Genomic DNA, 18,519 nt, shown 5'->3' with positions numbered 1-18,519 from the left:
GCAGACTCACGCTCAGACCTGCTCTGCTTGTTCAGGGAGAGGTTCTGACCCAGGACCTGCCCAGATGTATGGTGCTTTGGGGCAGAAGAGAAACGCGCCGTGCACCACAGTAGACTTGGAGCCCACTGGGGGCATGTGCACTGAGCCTGCGGGGGTCAAGCCCCTCTGCCTGCCAGGGGACGAGGGAGGGAGGGAGTTCGGGGATGGAGCCTTGGCACCTGATACACGTGGGTGTAGAGACCCAGGCGTCCTGTGATCTCTTTCTGGCTCTCATCACCTTGTGTGGCCTGGCTTGTGGGTGGGGTGGGGGTGGGGGTTCTCTTCATCTCAGTTACCTTAAATGTAAACCAAGGTGCTTGTTAGAACCTTCTCCCCATGTGCCCGCCCGCTAGGCTGGCGATTAATGTGTGCACGGCTTTGAGGTGCCGAGATGAAGAGGACCTGTGAGTGAGACCGGAAGAGCAGCCAGGTGACCTCTGAGATGTTGAAGGTGGTGTCCGGTGGGAGGTGTCACCATTGTCCCACCTGGAGGGTGCTCTACTCTGACATCTTTTGTTTGAGATCCTTAGACGAGGGCATCTGGTAGACCCAGCTTTTCAGGCTGGCCAGCTCTTCCCAAAAATTGATGATGGGATACAGGGGTCGGGAATGGAGTGGGATAAGGGGGCCGGGACTATACCTCCAGTGAAGCAGCAGAGTGGGGAATGAACCACTACTTCACTTAGGCATATTGAAGAAGAGAACTGGGGCCAATGCTGTGGCATAGCTGGTTAAGTCGCAGCCTGCAGTGTCAGCATCCTGTATGGGCGCTGGGTTCATGTCCCAGCTGCTCCACTTCCAATCCAGCTCCCTGCCAATGTGCCTGGGAAAGCAATGGAAAATTGCCCGAGTTCTTGGGCCCTTGCACCCGTGTGGGAGACCTGTTTGAAGCTCCTCCTGGCTTTGGCTTGGCCCAGCCCTGGCTTTTGCAGCCATTTGGGGCGTGAACCAGCGGATGGAAAGGCTGTCCCTGCTCTGCTTCTGCGGGGCATCATGGGATGAGGGAGATCCCCCTTTCCTTGCGGCAGCTGTGGACTGGGCCGCAGGTCCTCTGTGGTCCCTGGGGGTGAAAAGCATCTCTGGGCTGTGCTTTATTTGCTGGTGGGCTCTTCCCACGTGGTGCCAGCTTGCACGGCTGTCAGTCACCCCACCAACCCCAGGGCAGGCTGGTCCATCTTCCAGAAGTTCCAACCAGAGATCGAGGGTCATGTGACCACCCCTAGACCAATCCTGGGACTAGAATCATCATTAGCCCAACCTAGATCAAGTGCTGACCCTAGGCATGGATGCGATGTTGGCATCACTCAAACCACGTGGCTAAAAATAAAGGAGGGGCCATTTCCCAGCCTCTTCCAAGGGTGATGTAGCATGCAGCGGAGGTGACCTGTGTGCTAGAGCTGTCCCAGGCCCTCTGACACGCTCAGTCCTCCCGGTAAGGATGGGGAAGATAATGTTTGTGTCACAGGGGAAGAAACAGAAGTCAGTTTAGGATTCTGTAGCTAAAAAGCAGAGGGGCTGGCCTGTTTTTTTTTTTTTTAAAGACTTATTTTATTTATTTGTAAGGCAAAGTTTCAGGGAGTGAGAGAGAGAGAGAGGGAGGGAGAGAGGGAGAGAGATTAATCTTACATCCTCTGGTTCACTCCCTAAATGCCCATAACTGCCAGTGCTGGACCAGGCTGAAGCCAGGAGCCTAGAACTCCATCTGGGTCTCCCACCTAGGTGCAAGGACTTGGGCCTTCCTCCACTGCTTTCCCAGGCATATTAGCAAGGAGCTGGATGGGAAGTGGAGCAGCCAGGACTTGAACCTGCACTCAGGGGCTGCCGGCATCACAAGCAGTGGCCCAACTCACTACAGCACAATGCCAGCCCCCAAAGTCTGTACTTCTAGCCAACAAGCCACATGTTGTGGCAACCAATTCTGACAAATGTGTGACGACAGCAAGTGGGGCAGGGGCAAAAAGTCTACTGGTCGTGAACCAAAACCTGAGTTCTAGGCAGAAGTATAAAATGCAGCCACAAAATGTCCAACTTTACACAGTGAAGAGAGAAACCTCTGAAGTTGCAGTAATCCTGTCCTTGCAGCTCGAGGCGTTTCTGGAATTACTTCTCGGGAATTACCGTGCCAACAGCTTACAAAACAATGGACACCTGTTTGGGTACTCTAAGTATTGCCTTGGTGGTGGTGGTGGTGGTGGTTTTAAACCAAAATGACACGGAGTGTTACCTTGAGTGACAAGATTTGGCTTTGAATGACTTGAGGCTGGTGCCAATAGCCTCACCAGCAGACAGAGCACGAGAAGATGGAAGGAGTGGATGTCACACTTTAAGCTGTGGGGGTTCAGGGGGTTGAATACTCAGCTTCCCAGGTGACCTAGCTGGAGGGCTGGAGAGCTCCTCTCTCTCTCTCTCTCTCTCTCTCGCTCTCGCTCTCGCTCTCGCTCTCACTCTCAGCGGTAATTTCTGGTCGCTGTGTTAACATGCTCCCTCTAGCTGTTTCTCGGAAGAGCAGCAGGAGGCAATGGATTTAGTGGACAGGATATGGGGACTGTGTGCGCTCTGAAACACCTTTCAGAGTGTCTGGCAACAGAGCTGCCCAGGAGAGTGGAAATGTGAGCCACACTTGAATTTGCTTCCATTCAATGGGCCCTGGCTTGTCAGGCCTGGGTGAGCTGGCTGCCTGCCAGGAAGCCTGGGCTGGCTGGGGCATTCCGAGCCCCCTGTCTTGTTCTTTAAAGCTACAGCCCGGAGGGATTTGCTGGGGCTTGTGCCCTCCCAACTCCAGGCGTCCTGGCAGAGCTTGGGACTTTGGCTTTCCCTGGGTGGGCAGCGCCTTGGCCCACATTCCCCGTCCGCCTCCTGGGGAGGATTGGAGCAGAAGGCTGTCTGGCCTTTCCACCATGCCGTTCACCGGTGTGCCTGCTAACGGGGCCTCTGGATAGTTACGGGCCAAGTAGTACTTGGTTCTCTTCCTGCCCATCTCCTGGGTTGGAAATTCTGCATGCTATTTTTATTCTTTTTTACTGGTTATGTTTATAATGCTAACACTTATATTTGACTTCACAGTGACAGAATTTTGAAAGCATTCATCAACAGACGATTAAGGAGTTGCCTACCATGTTCCAAGCCCTTGTCCAGGTGCTGAGGAAAGCCTATGTCCTAGCCTGTACTAACTTGGACTGTTTCACTCCAACCACACCTTGAAGAGCTTCTATTTTCAGTTAGGAGGGAAAAGGTTTTTGAGATTAATTACATGGAGATTATAGTTAATAATAACATAATCTATATTTCAAAATTGCTAAGACAGTAGATTTTAAATGTTCATGCCATTCATTAGCTTGATTTAATTATCCCATAATGTAGACATGTATCAAAGCATCACATTATACCCCAGAAATACATGCAAGTATTTGTTACATAAAAATTTCCATATTCATTAGTATTTTAGTTTAAAGCTCTAAAATTAACCATTTTTACAATGTGACTAATGCTTACATTTCAAATTTAAATTTCTTGGGGGCTGGCATTGTGGTACAGCAGGTTAAGCCTCGGTTTGCAACACCAGCATCCCATATGGGCGCTGGTTTTAGTCCCAGCTGCTCCACTTCTAATCCAGCTCCCTGCCAACACAGCTGGAATGCAGCAGAGGTTGGTCCAAATCCTGGGGGCCCTGCACCTGTGTGGGAGACCCAGATGGAGTTCCAGGAGCCTGGCTTCCACCTGGCTCAGTCCTGCCGTTGCAACCATTTGAGGAATGAATTAGTGGATGGAAGACCTCTCTCCCCCTTTCTCTTTGTCCCCCTCTGTCTGTAACTCTGCCTTTCAAATAAATAAGTACATCTTGAAAAAAGTTTAAATCGGCCAGCGCCGTGGCTTAACAGGCTAATCCTCCGTCTTGCGGCACCGGCACACCGGGTTCTAGTCCCGGTCGGGGTGCCGGATTCTATCCCGGTTGCCCCTCTTCCAGTCCAGCTCTCTGCTATGGCCCGGGAAGGCAGTGGAGGATGGCCCAAGTCCTTGGGCCCTGCACCCGCATGGGAGACCAGGAGAAGCACCTGGCTCCTGGCTTCGGATCAGCGAGATGCGCCGGCCGCAGCAGCCATTGGAGGGTGAACCAACGGCAAAAAGAAAGACCTTTCTCTCTGTCTCTCTCTCTCACTATCCACTCTGCCTGTCAAAAAAAAAAAAAGAAAAGAAAAAGTTTAAATCTCCTTTTTATGGATCTTACTTCAATTTATCCACATATTTACCAGTTTCTGTTTAACAACTGATTCTGCACACTGCCCCTCATCCCTGGATTCTTTTCTGGCTTCATGAAGTGTATGCTTACTTAGATCATTCAGCGAGGAGTCATTGGTAGCCGTTCTGGTTTTGTTTGCCTCACAAGTATAGTTTGCCCTCTCTCAAATGATATTGTAGAACTTTAGGGACAAGAGGTCTTTTCCTTAGTACTCTGAAGATAATATCTCTGATTTTGCACGTGAGGCATCTGGTGGTTATTTCATTGTTACTCCCTTGTCGGCAACTGACTTCCATTGTTTCTCTGTGTTGGGACATTGGTTATTTTTCCTTAGGGTGTGCTTTGGTGTAGACTTTCTGTTGTGTATTCTTGGACTTTGGTATGCTCTTTCAATTTTAGGACTTGTGTGTTGCTTTAATTCAATTGTGACTCTAAATTGTGTCAACACTGATGTGTTAGTAATACAAGAGGCCTTCAGCAAGTTCGTGGAAAATGGAATTAAAAGATAGGAATAAAAAATACCAACTTTGTTTCTCAACACAAGCTGCATGGAATTCAAGACACTTTAGACTGGAGGATACCGGCCCTAAAGAACTGAGGACCTGGGACCTTAGCTAATTCACAGCGGGCTTGTTTACATTATCAGCTGAAGGGAATTGGGTGGCTTTGAAAGACTTAAGATTAGGAAGCAAAAGGAAGTGAGAAGGAACTGAACAGGACTGAAGGTGAATGCCTAATGCCTTCCCATCAACACTCGCCACGCCGACCTTATCTGAAGGAAGAAATGAGCAGCAGCACTGTTGTAGAAAGAGACTCACTGGGAAAGCTTTCCTGTGCGTCTTAAATGATTCATTTACTCATTTCAAAGACTGAAACAGACAGTGAGATCGCCCATCCACTGGTTCACTCCCCAAATGCCTGCAACAACTGGGAGTTGGCCAGGCTGAAACCAGGAGCCAAGACCTCCGTCCAGGTCTCCCATGTAAGTGGCTGGCACCTAGTTATTTGAGCCATCACTGGCTGCCTGCCAGGGTGTACTCTCAGGCATTTTTCTGCTAAATCTTTGGCTAACTTTCTCAAAAAACACTTCTAATTAGCATATATTATTGTTTTTTGCCCTCAGTCAGAAAATCAACGAGTAAAATGCCTGAGCATCCCAGAAGTAGTTTGCTTTTTGATCAGTCTACTTTTGCTTTGAGTGGCTCACTACCACTCCCTGGTAGCCATTCCTTTGATTTTGTTTTGTCTTCAGGATTGTACTGGTAAAGCCGTGTACACCTCCTGCTCCAGTCTTCAAAGAAATACTTATGTCTTGAGCGTCCTGGTTGAAAATGTCCATTGGAAGCTGTGCTCTTACGGCAGCTGATCTGGGCGCAATAGTTGTGGTACTCATCAAGCAGAGAGTTTGCTCAGCTTTAAGTTTTTGGTCCGAATCGTGTAAGCTGAATCAACTGAGATGTCTTGGACATTGGCTACTGTTTCTGTGTTAATTATCATTCCACTTCAGTTGGGGCATGAAGAAGATTAACTCCCACCCCCACAAATTGATTTGGTTAATCTACTGCAGCAGGCTTCCTCTTCAACATCATCTTGTTCCTTCTTAAAATGAGTTATCCATTTGTAGACTGTTGCTAGAAATAAAAAAATACCAATTTTATTTCTCAACACAAGCTGCATCGAATTCAAGACACTTTAGACAGGAGGATACTGGCCCGAAAGAACTGAGGACCTGGGACCTTAGCTAATTCACAGCGGGCTTGTTTATATTATCAGCTGAAGGGAATTGGGTGGCTTTGAAAGACTTTTTAAGATTAGGAAGCAAAAGGAAGTGAGAAGGAGTGTTATCCTCTATGTTCTATGGAGTGTTATCCTCGTATGCTTTCCGTATTTCACCATTCTTCCACCCAAGCTTCACCGTAAATCTAATGTTTGTTCTTGCTTCAATTGTAACAGACTCCATCTTGCTCTGATAGGGGCTGTTTTCAAACTGATGTCTTACCTTCCTAAGCGCCTCAAGCTAGATCCTGGTCATCTCAGTTATGTTGCTAAGTTAATATGAGTTTATTTTGTTGCAAAAAATAAAATTGAAACTCATGCATAGGCTTTTTCATAATAAACATTTTCCCTGAACATTTTAAAGACTCTTTGTACAGGTCCAACCTAATGTAGACTGAACACTTTTACTCAAGTAACAAAAATCTAAGTTAAAATAACTTTAAAGCTAACTTTAAAAAGTGTATTACTTGTGGCCAGTGCCGTGGCTTAACAGGCTAATCCTCCACCTTGTGGCGCCAGCACACTGGGTTCTAGTCCCGGTTGGGGCGCCGGATTCTATCCCGGTTGCCCCTCTTCCAGGCCAGCTCTCTGCTATGGCCCGGGAGTGCAGTGGAGGATGGCCCAAGTCCTTGGGCCCTGCACCCGCATGGGAGACCAGGAGAAGCACGTGGCTCCTGGCTTCGGATCAGCGAGATGCGCCGGCCACAGCGGCCATTGGAGGGTGAACCAACGGCAAAAAGGAAGACCTTTCTCTCTCTCTCTCTCTCTCTCTCTCTCTCACTATCCACTCTGCCTGTCAAAAAAAAAAAAAAAAAAAGTGTATTACTTGACATAAGAAAGAGCCAGAAGGAAGGTGACTTTAGGATCTGTAATTTATCTGCTCACAGATCCACCCCTTTTGCTCTGCCATGTTCGATGGTTGGTTTAGCTCCCATCATGGTCTCAGGCTGTGTTTCTCTCCCCACTACTACAGACTTCTCCCCCTAATTTGTCAGAACTGGGAACACAATGATTGGGTTAGACACAGTGATTGGTTCTGGATCCCAGAACCCAGGGCTGAGATTGACCGTCTCCAGGTCACTTGGAGGAGGATTAGACACCAGAACAAGGTCAGAGGTCTGCCAGTCAGAAGGAAACACGATGGCTGAGCAGGCATCCAGCAGGGTCTCCTGCCCTTCTCTGTAGCCTCTCCTGCCGCCATGCTGTTGGATGTAATTTGGATCTTCTTATTTTGCCTTTTCTGTATCTTGACGTCTATTTCATATTTTTAATGTCTTAGTCTTTCTGCCTGCATTCTGGGTAGTGTCCTTGTCTGCTCTTCCTGTTCACCATCCTGCTCGTTAGTTAATCTCCTCTTTAACATACCCATAGAGTCTGTAATTTTAAAGACTAAAATGTTCATCTCAGGAGGTTTTACTTGGTTCTTCTTCATAATTGCTTATTATTTTTTCCTGAGGTCTTGTTCTTTCATTATGGTTTCTTCTTTTTCCTTTTAAAGCTTTAATTGCATTTCTTTTGTAGTTTCTTTCATATTTTCATATTGGTTCCAGTCCTTGGATTGTCAGTTCTCTTGCTTCTTTGTTTTGCTGGTTGTCCCTTATGGTAAATGCTCACTTTCATCAGGTTTTGTTTTGCTTTGCTTTGTTTTTGGTTTGTTTTGTGAGTGTGGAAGTCCCTACAAAGCCCTTCTGCCAGCATTAATTTTTACATGGATTTGCTAACTTCGATTTCTGCACCATGTAGAGTGTATAAACTTGGAGCCCCTGTCAGCATGGCACATGTTTCAAAGTGTGGTTTCTTATGGGGAAAACATGTTGGTACTATACCCAGAGCCTCAGGTAAATGACTCTTTGGGGGACTCCCCCCTCATCAGTGGGACTTTTCCTGATCTATTTTCCAAGAATGGGGAAGACCTTCTAGAACCTATTTTATATGCAGAAAATTGGCTGCAGCTTCCTGCCATGTGGGGCCCAGAGCATCCTGTCACACCAAAACTTCTGCCCTGGGGGTCTTGAACTTGACCTAATACCCTCCTACTCCCAGGTGTGAGACTGAGTGTTCTCTGTGTTTTGGTTACCTATGAATTTGCCATTTTTTCAGATTTGGCTTTCTTTCTTTTAAGTTTTAGGTCATATTTAATCCATCATTTTTAGCATTTGGAGTAGGAAAGATGTTTCCATCAGCTCAGTCTACCATGTTACCAGACAGGATTCATATAACGTAATATAACATAATATTCATATATACCCTTGTGCATCAGTTATTTCATATTATGACCTTATACCTGCAGAGTAGACGCTGGGTCCACAGGTGTGCCCACATGTGGTTTCCCTAGGCATTATCAGAGCCCCTGCCGTCAGACTACATATTTTCCATTCCCATCTGGGATGAAGCAGAATGTCTCCTTCCTGCGGCCTCAGCAGCACGGAGGGCCGCCTAACTTCACATTTGTGCTGGTCTGGAAGGAAAGTGGTTTTTACGCCCACGTCTGGTTTTGAGGGACACTGAAACATCTCTTCAGACACCGTCGGTACATCCTTTCCCATGAACTCTTTTCTAGCTTTTTCCCATCCATTTTTAAAAGAAATTCTTTGTCTGCAATAGAAGCTGTAAATATTTTCTCCTGTTTTTTTCACTTGCCTAATGATTCAAAGTCCGTTTACTCAACCACCGTGTAACCCTTGGTACAGTCAACGCAAGAATAATGTGCTTACGTATAACCTTTGTTTTGAGACACCACTTGATTTACCCAGGAGTCCACAAAATCCAGCAACCTCCACCTAAAGACCCAAACCAGAAATCACCAAATAAAGAGACACACATAGAAAGCCATACCTACAAAGTATATTTCTGGCGCAGAGCTGGAGTAACTAATATGTTGCATAATGGAATCAAAATTCAGAATATTTTAGCAGCCTGGAAATATGGGCCAAAACGCAGAAACATAAAATTTAGTGGAAATAACACTATGTACTTAGGCTTGGAAACATTAATTCCGTATGTTCGAGATTGGGGACATCTGCCTTCACAGAAATGCATATATGTCTAAACTTTGGGTTTAGCTGACCACGTACTTACATAAGCTCAATAGGACAACAGGTTGCTAAAAGAAAATGTATTCTTAGAGTGAATAGAGAGGTTATCTTGATCAGGGAGAAATTTGCCTCTTGGGACTTGATGCTTGCCAGACCACATTCAGAATGCCACATTCAGTTTGGGGGACCATAAATCAGGAAGAGTTGTAGACACCCGTGAGGAAGACCACAGTGGGGCGGCTGAGTTAGTGAAGGGTCTGGAAGCCATATAGAGACAAATGAGCAGGAGCTAGGGAGATGGAATGTGGACAAGCTTGCAAAGCAAGTGGTTTTTGAAGTATTTGAAGGCTACTGCGTAGAAGAGGGATTCAAATTATTTGGTGTTGTTCCCGAGAGCGGCTTAGGATTGGTGGTGGTCACCTCCAGCAGTGGCAGGCTCACTAGCAGGGACGCTTTCTCGTTGGTGGTTAGCAGTGCTGGTCAGGGGAAGGGCTGCCTCCCTGACTTCCGCGCTCGGTGTGGCCGCAGTGTTTGGACAGAGGTGGCAGATCCATCTGGGAGGTGTGAGCAGGGCCCTACTGCTGTGCACAGGCAGTGCCGGCACCAGGGTTCTTGCCATCTGGCTCTTGGAAGGCAACGTTTCCTTCCTTTCTGGCGTCTTCCGTTGGTGGAGAACAAGAGCAGGTAGGGTAAGTAGTCTATAAGGATGTTTTTGGCTGACAGAAGCGGATACAGAAGCGGATACAAAGTTTTGGAGAGACTTTAGTCTGTAGGATTTAATGTTACTGTGTGTCAACCTGAGGTTTAGGCAAGATCCGGAGCCGGTTTCCTGAGAGCAGGGACTGCACCTTATAGAGAGGGATGTCTGTGGCCTCAGTGCCTGCAGGTAGGCATTTACAGTGTGTGCCTGGCTCCTGGGCCTCTCTCGCCCGGTGTGAGGAGAGCACTAACCATGTCTCGGTAGAAATTGTACTTGGTTCAGCTCTGCTCCGGGAACTCAGAATGGCTCCTGTGGTAATCTTATAATCAGACATGAGTGTGCACACGAATCAGCACAGACCACATAAAACGCGGATCTGGATTCTAAATCAGAGAGATTCTGACCATTCTGCAGCTCCAGCAAGCTCCCCGCTGATGCCAGTCACGATGGCTCCGAGCCCACCCTGCGGAGTAGGGTCTGAAGCAGCAGTCTGCAGTGTTCCTTACGGATCACACTGAATGGAAGCCCCTGCCCCAAACTGCTGGCTCCAAATGCAGATTCCCAGGCAAGACCTCCACTCTCTGGGCCCAGGAATGGGCCTTCGGGCTGGTACATGGAATTTTTTTTTTTAAAGATCTATTTTATTTATTTGAAAGACAGAGTCACAGAGAGAGGTAGAGACACACAGAGAGAGATCTTTCCTTTGCTGGCCCACTCCCTAAATGGCTGCAATGGCCAGAATGGCTGGAGCTGAGTCGATCTGGAGCTAGGAGCTTCTTCTGGGTCTCCCACATGGGTGCAGGGGCCCAAGCACTTGGGCCATCTTCCACTGCTTTCCCAGGTGCATTAGTAGGGAGCTGGATTGGAAGTGGAGCAGCCGGGGCTTGAACCGGCACCCATATGTGATGCCAGCGCTTTAACCTCTGAGCCACAGCTCTGGCCCCTGGAATGATTCTTCAGCATATTAAAGGTTTTAAGTCACTGGCTTTGGGAAAAACAGAGGAAGAAATCATTCCAGGGGACAAGTGATCCACAGGCAAGGTGGGTGGTGGGACAGACTGGCCAGGGGCACGGCACTGAACCCCGCGAAGCCTCGGCTGCCTCGTGTGAAACGTGGAGACCATGTGATCTGATGTGTGTCTTCCCACCTCCCCCTCCCCCGACCTGCCTTGTTCCTCCAGTGGTCCAGCATGCTGTGCCCACCCTACGCCACGGTGCACTGACCATGAGCTTCAACTCCTCGCTCGGCCACAGAAAGGAGCTGAGTAACCTCACCGAGGAGGAGGCTGGTGAAGGGGGCATCATCATCACGGAGTTCATCGCCATCATCGTCATCACCGTCTTTGTCTGCCTGGGCAATCTGGTCATCGTGGTCACCTTGTACAAGAAGTCCTACCTCCTCACCCTCAGCAACAAGTTCGTCTTCAGCCTGACGCTGTCCAACCTGCTGCTCTCCGTGCTGGTGCTGCCTTTCGTGGTGACCAGCTCCGTCCGCAGGGAATGGATCTTCGGCGTGGTCTGGTGCAACTTCTCAGCCCTCCTCTACCTGCTCATCAGCTCGGCCAGCATGCTCACCCTCGGGGTCATTGCCATCGACCGGTAAGCCCAACTCGGAGGGCGCAGTGGGGAATGCCTGGTCAGCCTTGATCCCGTGCGAGAGTGTCAGGGCCTCTGCTTGGGATGGTGAGCAGGCTAAAGTCTGTGTCTTCTTCAGTCTCTTCACCACAGTACCTCTGATTTTACGTCTGTATTGCATATACATTTTTTTGAAAGATTTTTTTTGTTTATTTGAGAAGTAGAGTTACAGACAGTGAGAGTGAGAGGAGGGCGAGAGAGAGAGAGAGAGAGAGAGAGAAGTCTTCCGTCTGTTGGTTCACTCCCCAAATGGCTGCAAAGGCTGGAGCTGCACCAATCCGAATCCAGGAGCCAGGTGTTTCTTCCCCGTCTTCCACTTGGGTGCAGGAGCCCAAGAACGTGGACCATTTCTACTGCTTTCCCAGGCCACAGCAGAGAGCTGGATTGAAAAAAAAAGAAAGAAAGAAAGAAAGAAATCTAGGGGCCAGCATTGTGGCACAGCGGTTAAAGCACAGCTGGGACTCCCACACCCCTCACCTGGATGCCCGGGTTCACGTCCCAGCTCCGCTTCCACTCCAGCTTCCTGCTAGTGCACACCCTGGGCAGCAGCGACGATGGCTCAGGGATCTGGGTCCTTGTTAGTTATGGGGGAGACCCAGACTGAGTTCCAAGCTCCAGCCCTGGCTGTTGCAGGCCTTTGGGAAATAGACCAGCAGACAGAAAATCCCTCTCTTTCTCTCTCTCTCTCTCTCTCTCTCTCTCTCTCGGTAAATAAACATAAAGTCTGAAAACCTCTGATTCTCAGTTTACAGCGAAGAAGCTGAAGGAGAAGGAGGGGTCAGGGTAGGTGTTGGCTCCAGGTTTCTGACTTGGCTGTGCTTTCTTCCCGTGCACTGTCTGCTGTGCCTTGCTTTGGTTTTGGTGTGAACTTGTCCGGTAGAGCCCAAACAGGAAACACCTTCCCTCGCTACACTGTCCAGGAGGGCAAGGAAGCAGGGGGAGGCAGACGGACAGCCCAAGATTAGAGACAGGGACATTTGGGAAGACACTGTGTGCTTAATCACACCTGGGTGCTGCTGCCTCGGCCCCGGGGTGGGGCACAGCGAGGCGTGGCACAGTCGGATCCAGTTGCACAAGGCTCATGGACTCCAGCCGTGAGTTTCCAGCTTCTCATTTGCTAGGATTCCGCTGGTGGTCACTTCGTTCGTTCCAGGCTCGGGTTGGACATCATGGGGACCAGAAAGGTCTCTGTGATTTACCAGAAATCGGAAAGGAAGTTAGCAACAGAAGTTGGGGAAAACAGAAGGGGCGAGCCAGGACCGTTGTCCCTGGGTGGCACGAGTCCTTGGCCTTTTTAGTGGGGGAGGGGCAGGAGACTATCTGTATTTTTAGCTGACAAGTGGTAGGGAGTCGGATCATCCATCTGGAGCCCAGGCCGGAACCCCAGGACTGTCTGTGGCCCTTTGGGGGATAGAGAATAAAAAAGAACTCTGTCAGAGGGAATCAGTTACCTTCTCTACGTCTTTGTTTCTCTCAGTACCAAGAGCAACGCAAACACCAATAGGGTGAAGTGAGAAATACCCATCATCTGACCTCTCGGAAGCCCAGCCCATCGTTTTCAGTGTATTTGCCTCCAGTGGTTTTTGGTGGTCTACAGAGAATTGTAGAAATAGACTCAAGGTGCACATGGTTGTGTGACCTGTTTTTGTCACTTAATGTGTGACTGCGAGCATTTGCTTCCATCTGCTGATACCCCTGGGGAACATTGTAATGGGCGTGTGCCATGTAACGTCCGTTCTTTCACAGTTCCCTTGTGCTGGACCGAGTGGTTTAGGTCGGCTTACTATGACTATGCATGGCACATGCAGGAGCATGTTTGTTTGTAGAACTGCTGTGATTTCAATAAGACTAAATATACTTTCAGGGTTCTTAATCTATAAAAGCAAATAGCCCTTCAGAAACCTGTGCAAATTTTACTGCAACCATTTGTCAGTCTCCACTCAAGACTGATTCTATAACATTTACAAAGAAGTAGCTTGGAAGTTTGCTGGCAGCGGGGGTAGATGGGATGAGATCTCTCTCTCTCTCTCTCTTTTTTTTTTTTTTTTTTGTAATATTTTTTCTTTATTTGAGAGGTAGAGTTATAGACAGAGAGAGGAAGAGACAGAGAGAAAGGTCTAACATCCACTGGTTCACTCCCCAGATGACCGCGACAGCTGGAGCTGGGCCGATCTGAAGCCAGGAGTTTCTTCCAGGTCTCCCACACAGGTGCAGGGGGCCAAGGACTTGGGCCATCTTCCACTGCTTTTCCAGGCTAGAGCAGAGAGCTGGATTAGAAGTGGAGCGGCTGGGACTTGAACCGGCACCCACATGGATTGCAAGCGCCACAGGCAGAGGCTTAGCCCACTACACCACAGCACCGGCCCCTCATTGTTGTTTTAAATTTCTATTTTTTAATAAAAAAAAGTCCTGAGTTTTTGTTTATCCCTTCCTGGGCACCATGCCCTGTGGAATGGAGCGAGGAGACGCAGCTCCTGTGCAGGAGTGGGGAACTGGCCTTGAAGTGCCTCTTACAGAGCTAGTGCCAGTGTCCCCAGTGGCCGCTCCAGGATGCTGTAAGTAGCTCATTAGGTCTGGGGTCAGGTCAGCGAGACGAGAGCTTTCACCGGCAAGCAGACAGAGAGCCTCAGTTCATGCCAGCCCAGTGCGTCTTCCCAGAAGCGTTTACCTTGACATCGGGAATATTTGCTGGGGGTCTGCCCTGTGAGCAGTGCTGTGCTGAAACCTGGGGACCAGTCGGCTAGAAGCGTGAACAGGACACAGACTCTGTACTCCAGTGGTTGGCAGCTGAGCCACAGAGGCCAGCCTGTGTTTGCTGTTGTCAATCCATGGACAGCTCCACGGTCACCACTGCCAGATAGTTGGGGCAGGGAGTGCCTCAGAGAACAGGCAGCATTTGCGGTACATCCTACACAGCGAGCAGGATGCAGGGTGATAGCGGCAGAAAGGACAGCCTCCGTTTAGTCATGCGCTGGACAGTGGCTGAGCACCTGGTACCGAGGTTGGTGCCGGGCAGACATAGCTGGGTGAGATGGATATACTTGCTAAGAGAGTCCCCGTGCAAGAGCAGTGGAGGTAGGCATGTGGCGGAGGACCATAGCATCTCTGTAAGATGCCACACGTTTAAGGTACTGTGTCTGAGACAGCTGGAGCCTGGGGAAATGGCTGGACACTGGGACTGCAATCCACACCCCTCAGGCCACACAGGAGAGCTGCAGGGAGACAAAGACTGCTGCAGGTAATCAAGGCCTGGAGATCTTTGGAAAATCGTTCCATTTCCCCCCGCAAGCACAACCAGATGGATTCACAGTGGTTTGGCCAGATCCTTTACGACCAAATTATCCAAATGGTGTGAAATTTGATGTCTTCAGAAATTTTAATGGCAGATAAAATTTAATGGCAGATAAATTTATTTTTTGAATACTAGTCATTCATTTGGCAAATTGACTGGACCAGCTACTATTTTGATGCTCATAAAAATAATCTTCACTGGGCTAGATATGTATACATTCTTCCCCTGCCTCCTTAATTTCAGGGAATTAATTTTGCTGGATCTTAGCCATGTTTGGAGCTCACAGGTTTGCCCTCTAGGTTGGAAACCTAAAGGTGTAACTTTGTACATATGTGTGCATGAGAAAGAGAGAGAGAGAGAGAGAGAGGAAGGAAGGTCAGTAGTGAAAGATAAATGAGGAGAGAGGTACTAACAGAGGCTGGCAATGGAGGAAAGAGGTGGGGACGTTATTAAGAAAGCAGAAATGGAAAACAGCAAAGCCAGTGTCACGTGCTTGTCATGTGCCAGGCACTGCACTAGGCTGTTTCCCAAATCCTCACTAACCCACACAGCAAACCCATTAGTCCCCATTTTGCAGATGGGTGAAATGAGGTTGAAGCGAACTTGCCCAGGTCACATAGCTTGGCCAAGAGCTGCCTGAGCTCCGAGATGTAAAGGCTGGCCTCTGAGTCACTCCCCAGTGCCGTCAGGGGCAGTGCTGTCGGCCAGCGGCAGCACCAGCCTGTCTGCTCTGAGCTCAGGGCGCGACCTCACTCTGCTGACGTTTTGTGCCAGATACTGCTCTGTGGATTGGAGCTGTCAGATGTGTAGCTGCACCCTAGAAGACGGGAACTCCACCCCAGCTGTGCAACCCTGAACATCTGTAGACACTGGTAGATAGAATCGTTCCTGTCTGAGATCCCTGGCTGAGGAAGTCCAGCAAATTCTTGAACAGATGAGCGCAGAGAGTCTCTTATAGCTTCGTGCAGAGAGAGCACAGGCAGAGCATAAACAGCAGGCCGACCGGAGCGAAAGTCAGCATTTGAATGCAAATGTCCTAAACCAGCCATGTGGGAGTGGGACCCACTGGGGAACTCTAGCCCGTGGGCAGCTCCAGTTTGGCTGTGAAGCTGCTAGGCTGCCAGGTGCTTTTGAAATTGCTCACCTGTTCTCATTCGGCACTGTGCCGTCAGAACATCCCCTTCCGAACATGGCCTTCTGATGGGTGAGAATCGCTGTAACAATGGGATGGCTAGTTACAGTGGGAGGACTAGTTATAGGGGGAGAGGAGGACTAGTTATAGCAGGAGGACTCCTAGTTACAGCGGGAGGACTGCTAATTACAGCAGGAGGACTGCTAGTTACAGTGGGAGGGCCACTAGTTAAGGTGGGAGGACTGCTAGTTACAGTGACAGGGCTAGTTACAGCGGGAGAGGAGGACTAGTTATAGCAGGAGGACTCCTAGTTACAGTGGGAGGATCGCTAGTTACATCAGGAGGACTGCTAGTTACAGCTAGAGGATTGCTAATTACAGTGGGAGGGCCACTAGTTAAGACAGGAAGACTGCTAGTTATGGTGATAGGACTAGTTATAATGGGAGGGGAAGATAGTTACAGCAGGAGGACTGCTAGTTACAGTGGGAGGACTGCTAGTTAGAGGAGGACCGCTAGTTATAGTGGGAGGGCTGCTAGTTACAGCAGGAGGACTGCTAGTTATGGTGGGAGGGCTGCTAGTTATGGCGGGAGGACCGCTAGTTACAGCAAGAGGATCACTGGTTAACACTCGGGCCTTTAGGAGATGTTCAGTATAACAACCTGTGTTCACCTCGGGGTAGCTGTGGTTTGCTTGGACTTTGTTCATGGTTTTAGCAAAGGCATCTCGTAAAAACAGGGGTTGCCATCAAAGCGGTTGGTCTGGGTAGGAGAGTGAGCACCCGGAGCCCCTGTGTGCGTTACAGCTGTGCATGTAGTGACTCCATGAACGCCTCCTCTGGGGTCAGGGTCATGCGTGGGCTCGTGTCTCAGGGCTGTTAGAGGAAAGATCAAGGGCTTAGAAGTGCAGGAAGCAAAACCAAAGCCCTCTCCTGGCCTGTGCGAACCCGCAGGGAGGCGGAGCTGCTTTTGTTCTGTTTCTCTTTGAACCTGTAAAGGAGCCCTAATTGCGGCTTCGGTTTAGAAACGGAGCTTTGGCTCTGAGGTGCAGAACACGTGGCCCTAAGCTTTGGTGGCGAGCTGTGCAAGTGTTCTGTGTCTCGATGGATGTGTGGATTCATGTACTTCAATGCCTATCAACCTGACCCCGTCCCCCAACCAAAGACCTGAAAACCGAGTGGCCCATGGAGGCTGAGGCTGTACCTGGGCAAGGCTGTGGCCAGGGGGGCTTGGAGACTGTTGGAGACTGATCTGGGTGGAGCCAGCACCCGTTCCACCGCCCTGGCATCCCATTGGAACCACGGACTCGGAGGGGAGAAATCACTGTCGGTTCCACTCGGTGCGTGAGTGAGTGCCACTGGCTGCAGTGACGGTGAAATCTTGCTGCAAAGTCCTGGTAATAGCTGGGTGTTGGGAAGGGCCCGAGGAAATATGGCAAGCACAGCTGATTAACCACAGTTACTTTTATGATGGCCAGGCAGGGTTGGCGGGAGGAGCCAGGATGGCCATGGGTCACCAGGCCTGGCCTCCCCACCCAGCCACACGCCCCCTGAGGTTCTGAGGCTACAGCACCTACCATATTCTTTCAAGGGACAGTGAATGGGACTAGGAGTGTAGACAAGATCACCTTCCCCTGGCCACTGTGTAGACATCCTACCGTCCACACAGGATCTGCTGGGATCCTCAGCTTGGGCCCCACACCCCAAAGCACCCTCTTTCCTGGCTAGATCGTGGCCTGGGCTCGAGGTTCAGCAGCCCCAGGTGTCCCAGGCTCAGTGTATGGTGGTTCAGCTCTGGGGTCTGAAGGCGATTCAGGAAGGTCCCGTGGAGGAGACAGTTCTCAGGTGACGAGTGAGGTGTAGCCCCAGTGGTTTTCCAACACCCTGCCTGAACCATCAGCGTGGTCTCTCATGTCCCTTTGCATGTTGCCTTCATGGGACAGGCCTGTTTGTGCAAACAGCACTGCCGCAGGATGCAGTGGGTGGATGGGGAGGGTGCTGGGTTACTTTCAGCCCCAGGGCCCTCTGCCCATTTCCAGGGTCAGTCCTTTGCTAGGCCTGCAAGGCTCTGAGCACCCCAGCTCCTGCTGCTGTCTGGCTTCTCCCCGCCCCCCAAACCTTGCACTGCATGCTCCTGTCTGGGTGAGCTGCTCTCTTACGTCCCCATGGTTCGCCTAGGCCACCTTTCTCCTGGACTGGTCTTGGGCCACTGCCTCAACCTTCCAAGATTCAGGTCTTGAGTGTCACCTTCTCCAGGAGGCCTGCTCTGACTTCCCAGTCTGGCCCAGAGGTCCATCAGTGTGAACTGTAGCCCTGCTGGACTCCCTGCTCTGTAACAAAGCCCAGTGACTGGGGACCACCCCCAGCACATGTTCTCAGAAACCATACAGCTTGCAAGGAATTGCTGGGCAGGTGCATCCCAGACCAGAGTCAAACTGCCTAGTCTTTTGTTGTATTTTAAGAGAGAGAGAGAGAGAGAGAGAGAGAGAGAGAGAGAAAGGAAATAGAGATCTTCCATCTGGTGGTTTACCCCCTCCAAATGGCCACAACAGGTCTGGGCAACAGCAAAGGCAGGAGCCTGGAATTCCATCCAGGTCTCCCACCTGGGTGGCAGGGGCCCAAGTACTTGGGCCATCTTCTGTTGCCTTCCCAGGTGTGTTAGCAGGGAGCTGGATCA

General features: G+C 49.8%; 1 protein-coding gene across 3 annotated transcripts in view; it reads left to right on the top strand.

The window, feature by feature from the left end:
* The window catches only part of GPR161 (G protein-coupled receptor 161), a 57,136-nt gene that overhangs the window by 22,072 nt on the left and 16,545 nt on the right, over positions 1 to 18,519 (top strand). For all 3 annotated transcript variants that reach the window (XM_062192702.1, XM_062192703.1, XM_062192704.1), the window contains exon 2: positions 10,969 to 11,386. In XM_062192702.1, coding sequence (XP_062048686.1) covers positions 10,969 to 11,386 — 418 coding nt within the window. The remainder of the gene's footprint in view (positions 1 to 10,968; positions 11,387 to 18,519) is intronic.

Source organism: Lepus europaeus, chromosome 5 (assembly GCF_033115175.1).
Source record: "Lepus europaeus isolate LE1 chromosome 5, mLepTim1.pri, whole genome shotgun sequence".
In the NCBI taxonomy this organism is placed as follows: Eukaryota; Metazoa; Chordata; class Mammalia; order Lagomorpha; family Leporidae; genus Lepus; species Lepus europaeus.
Note: the sequence above shows the minus strand (reverse complement) of the source record. Positions and strands in the feature narration are given on the sequence as shown.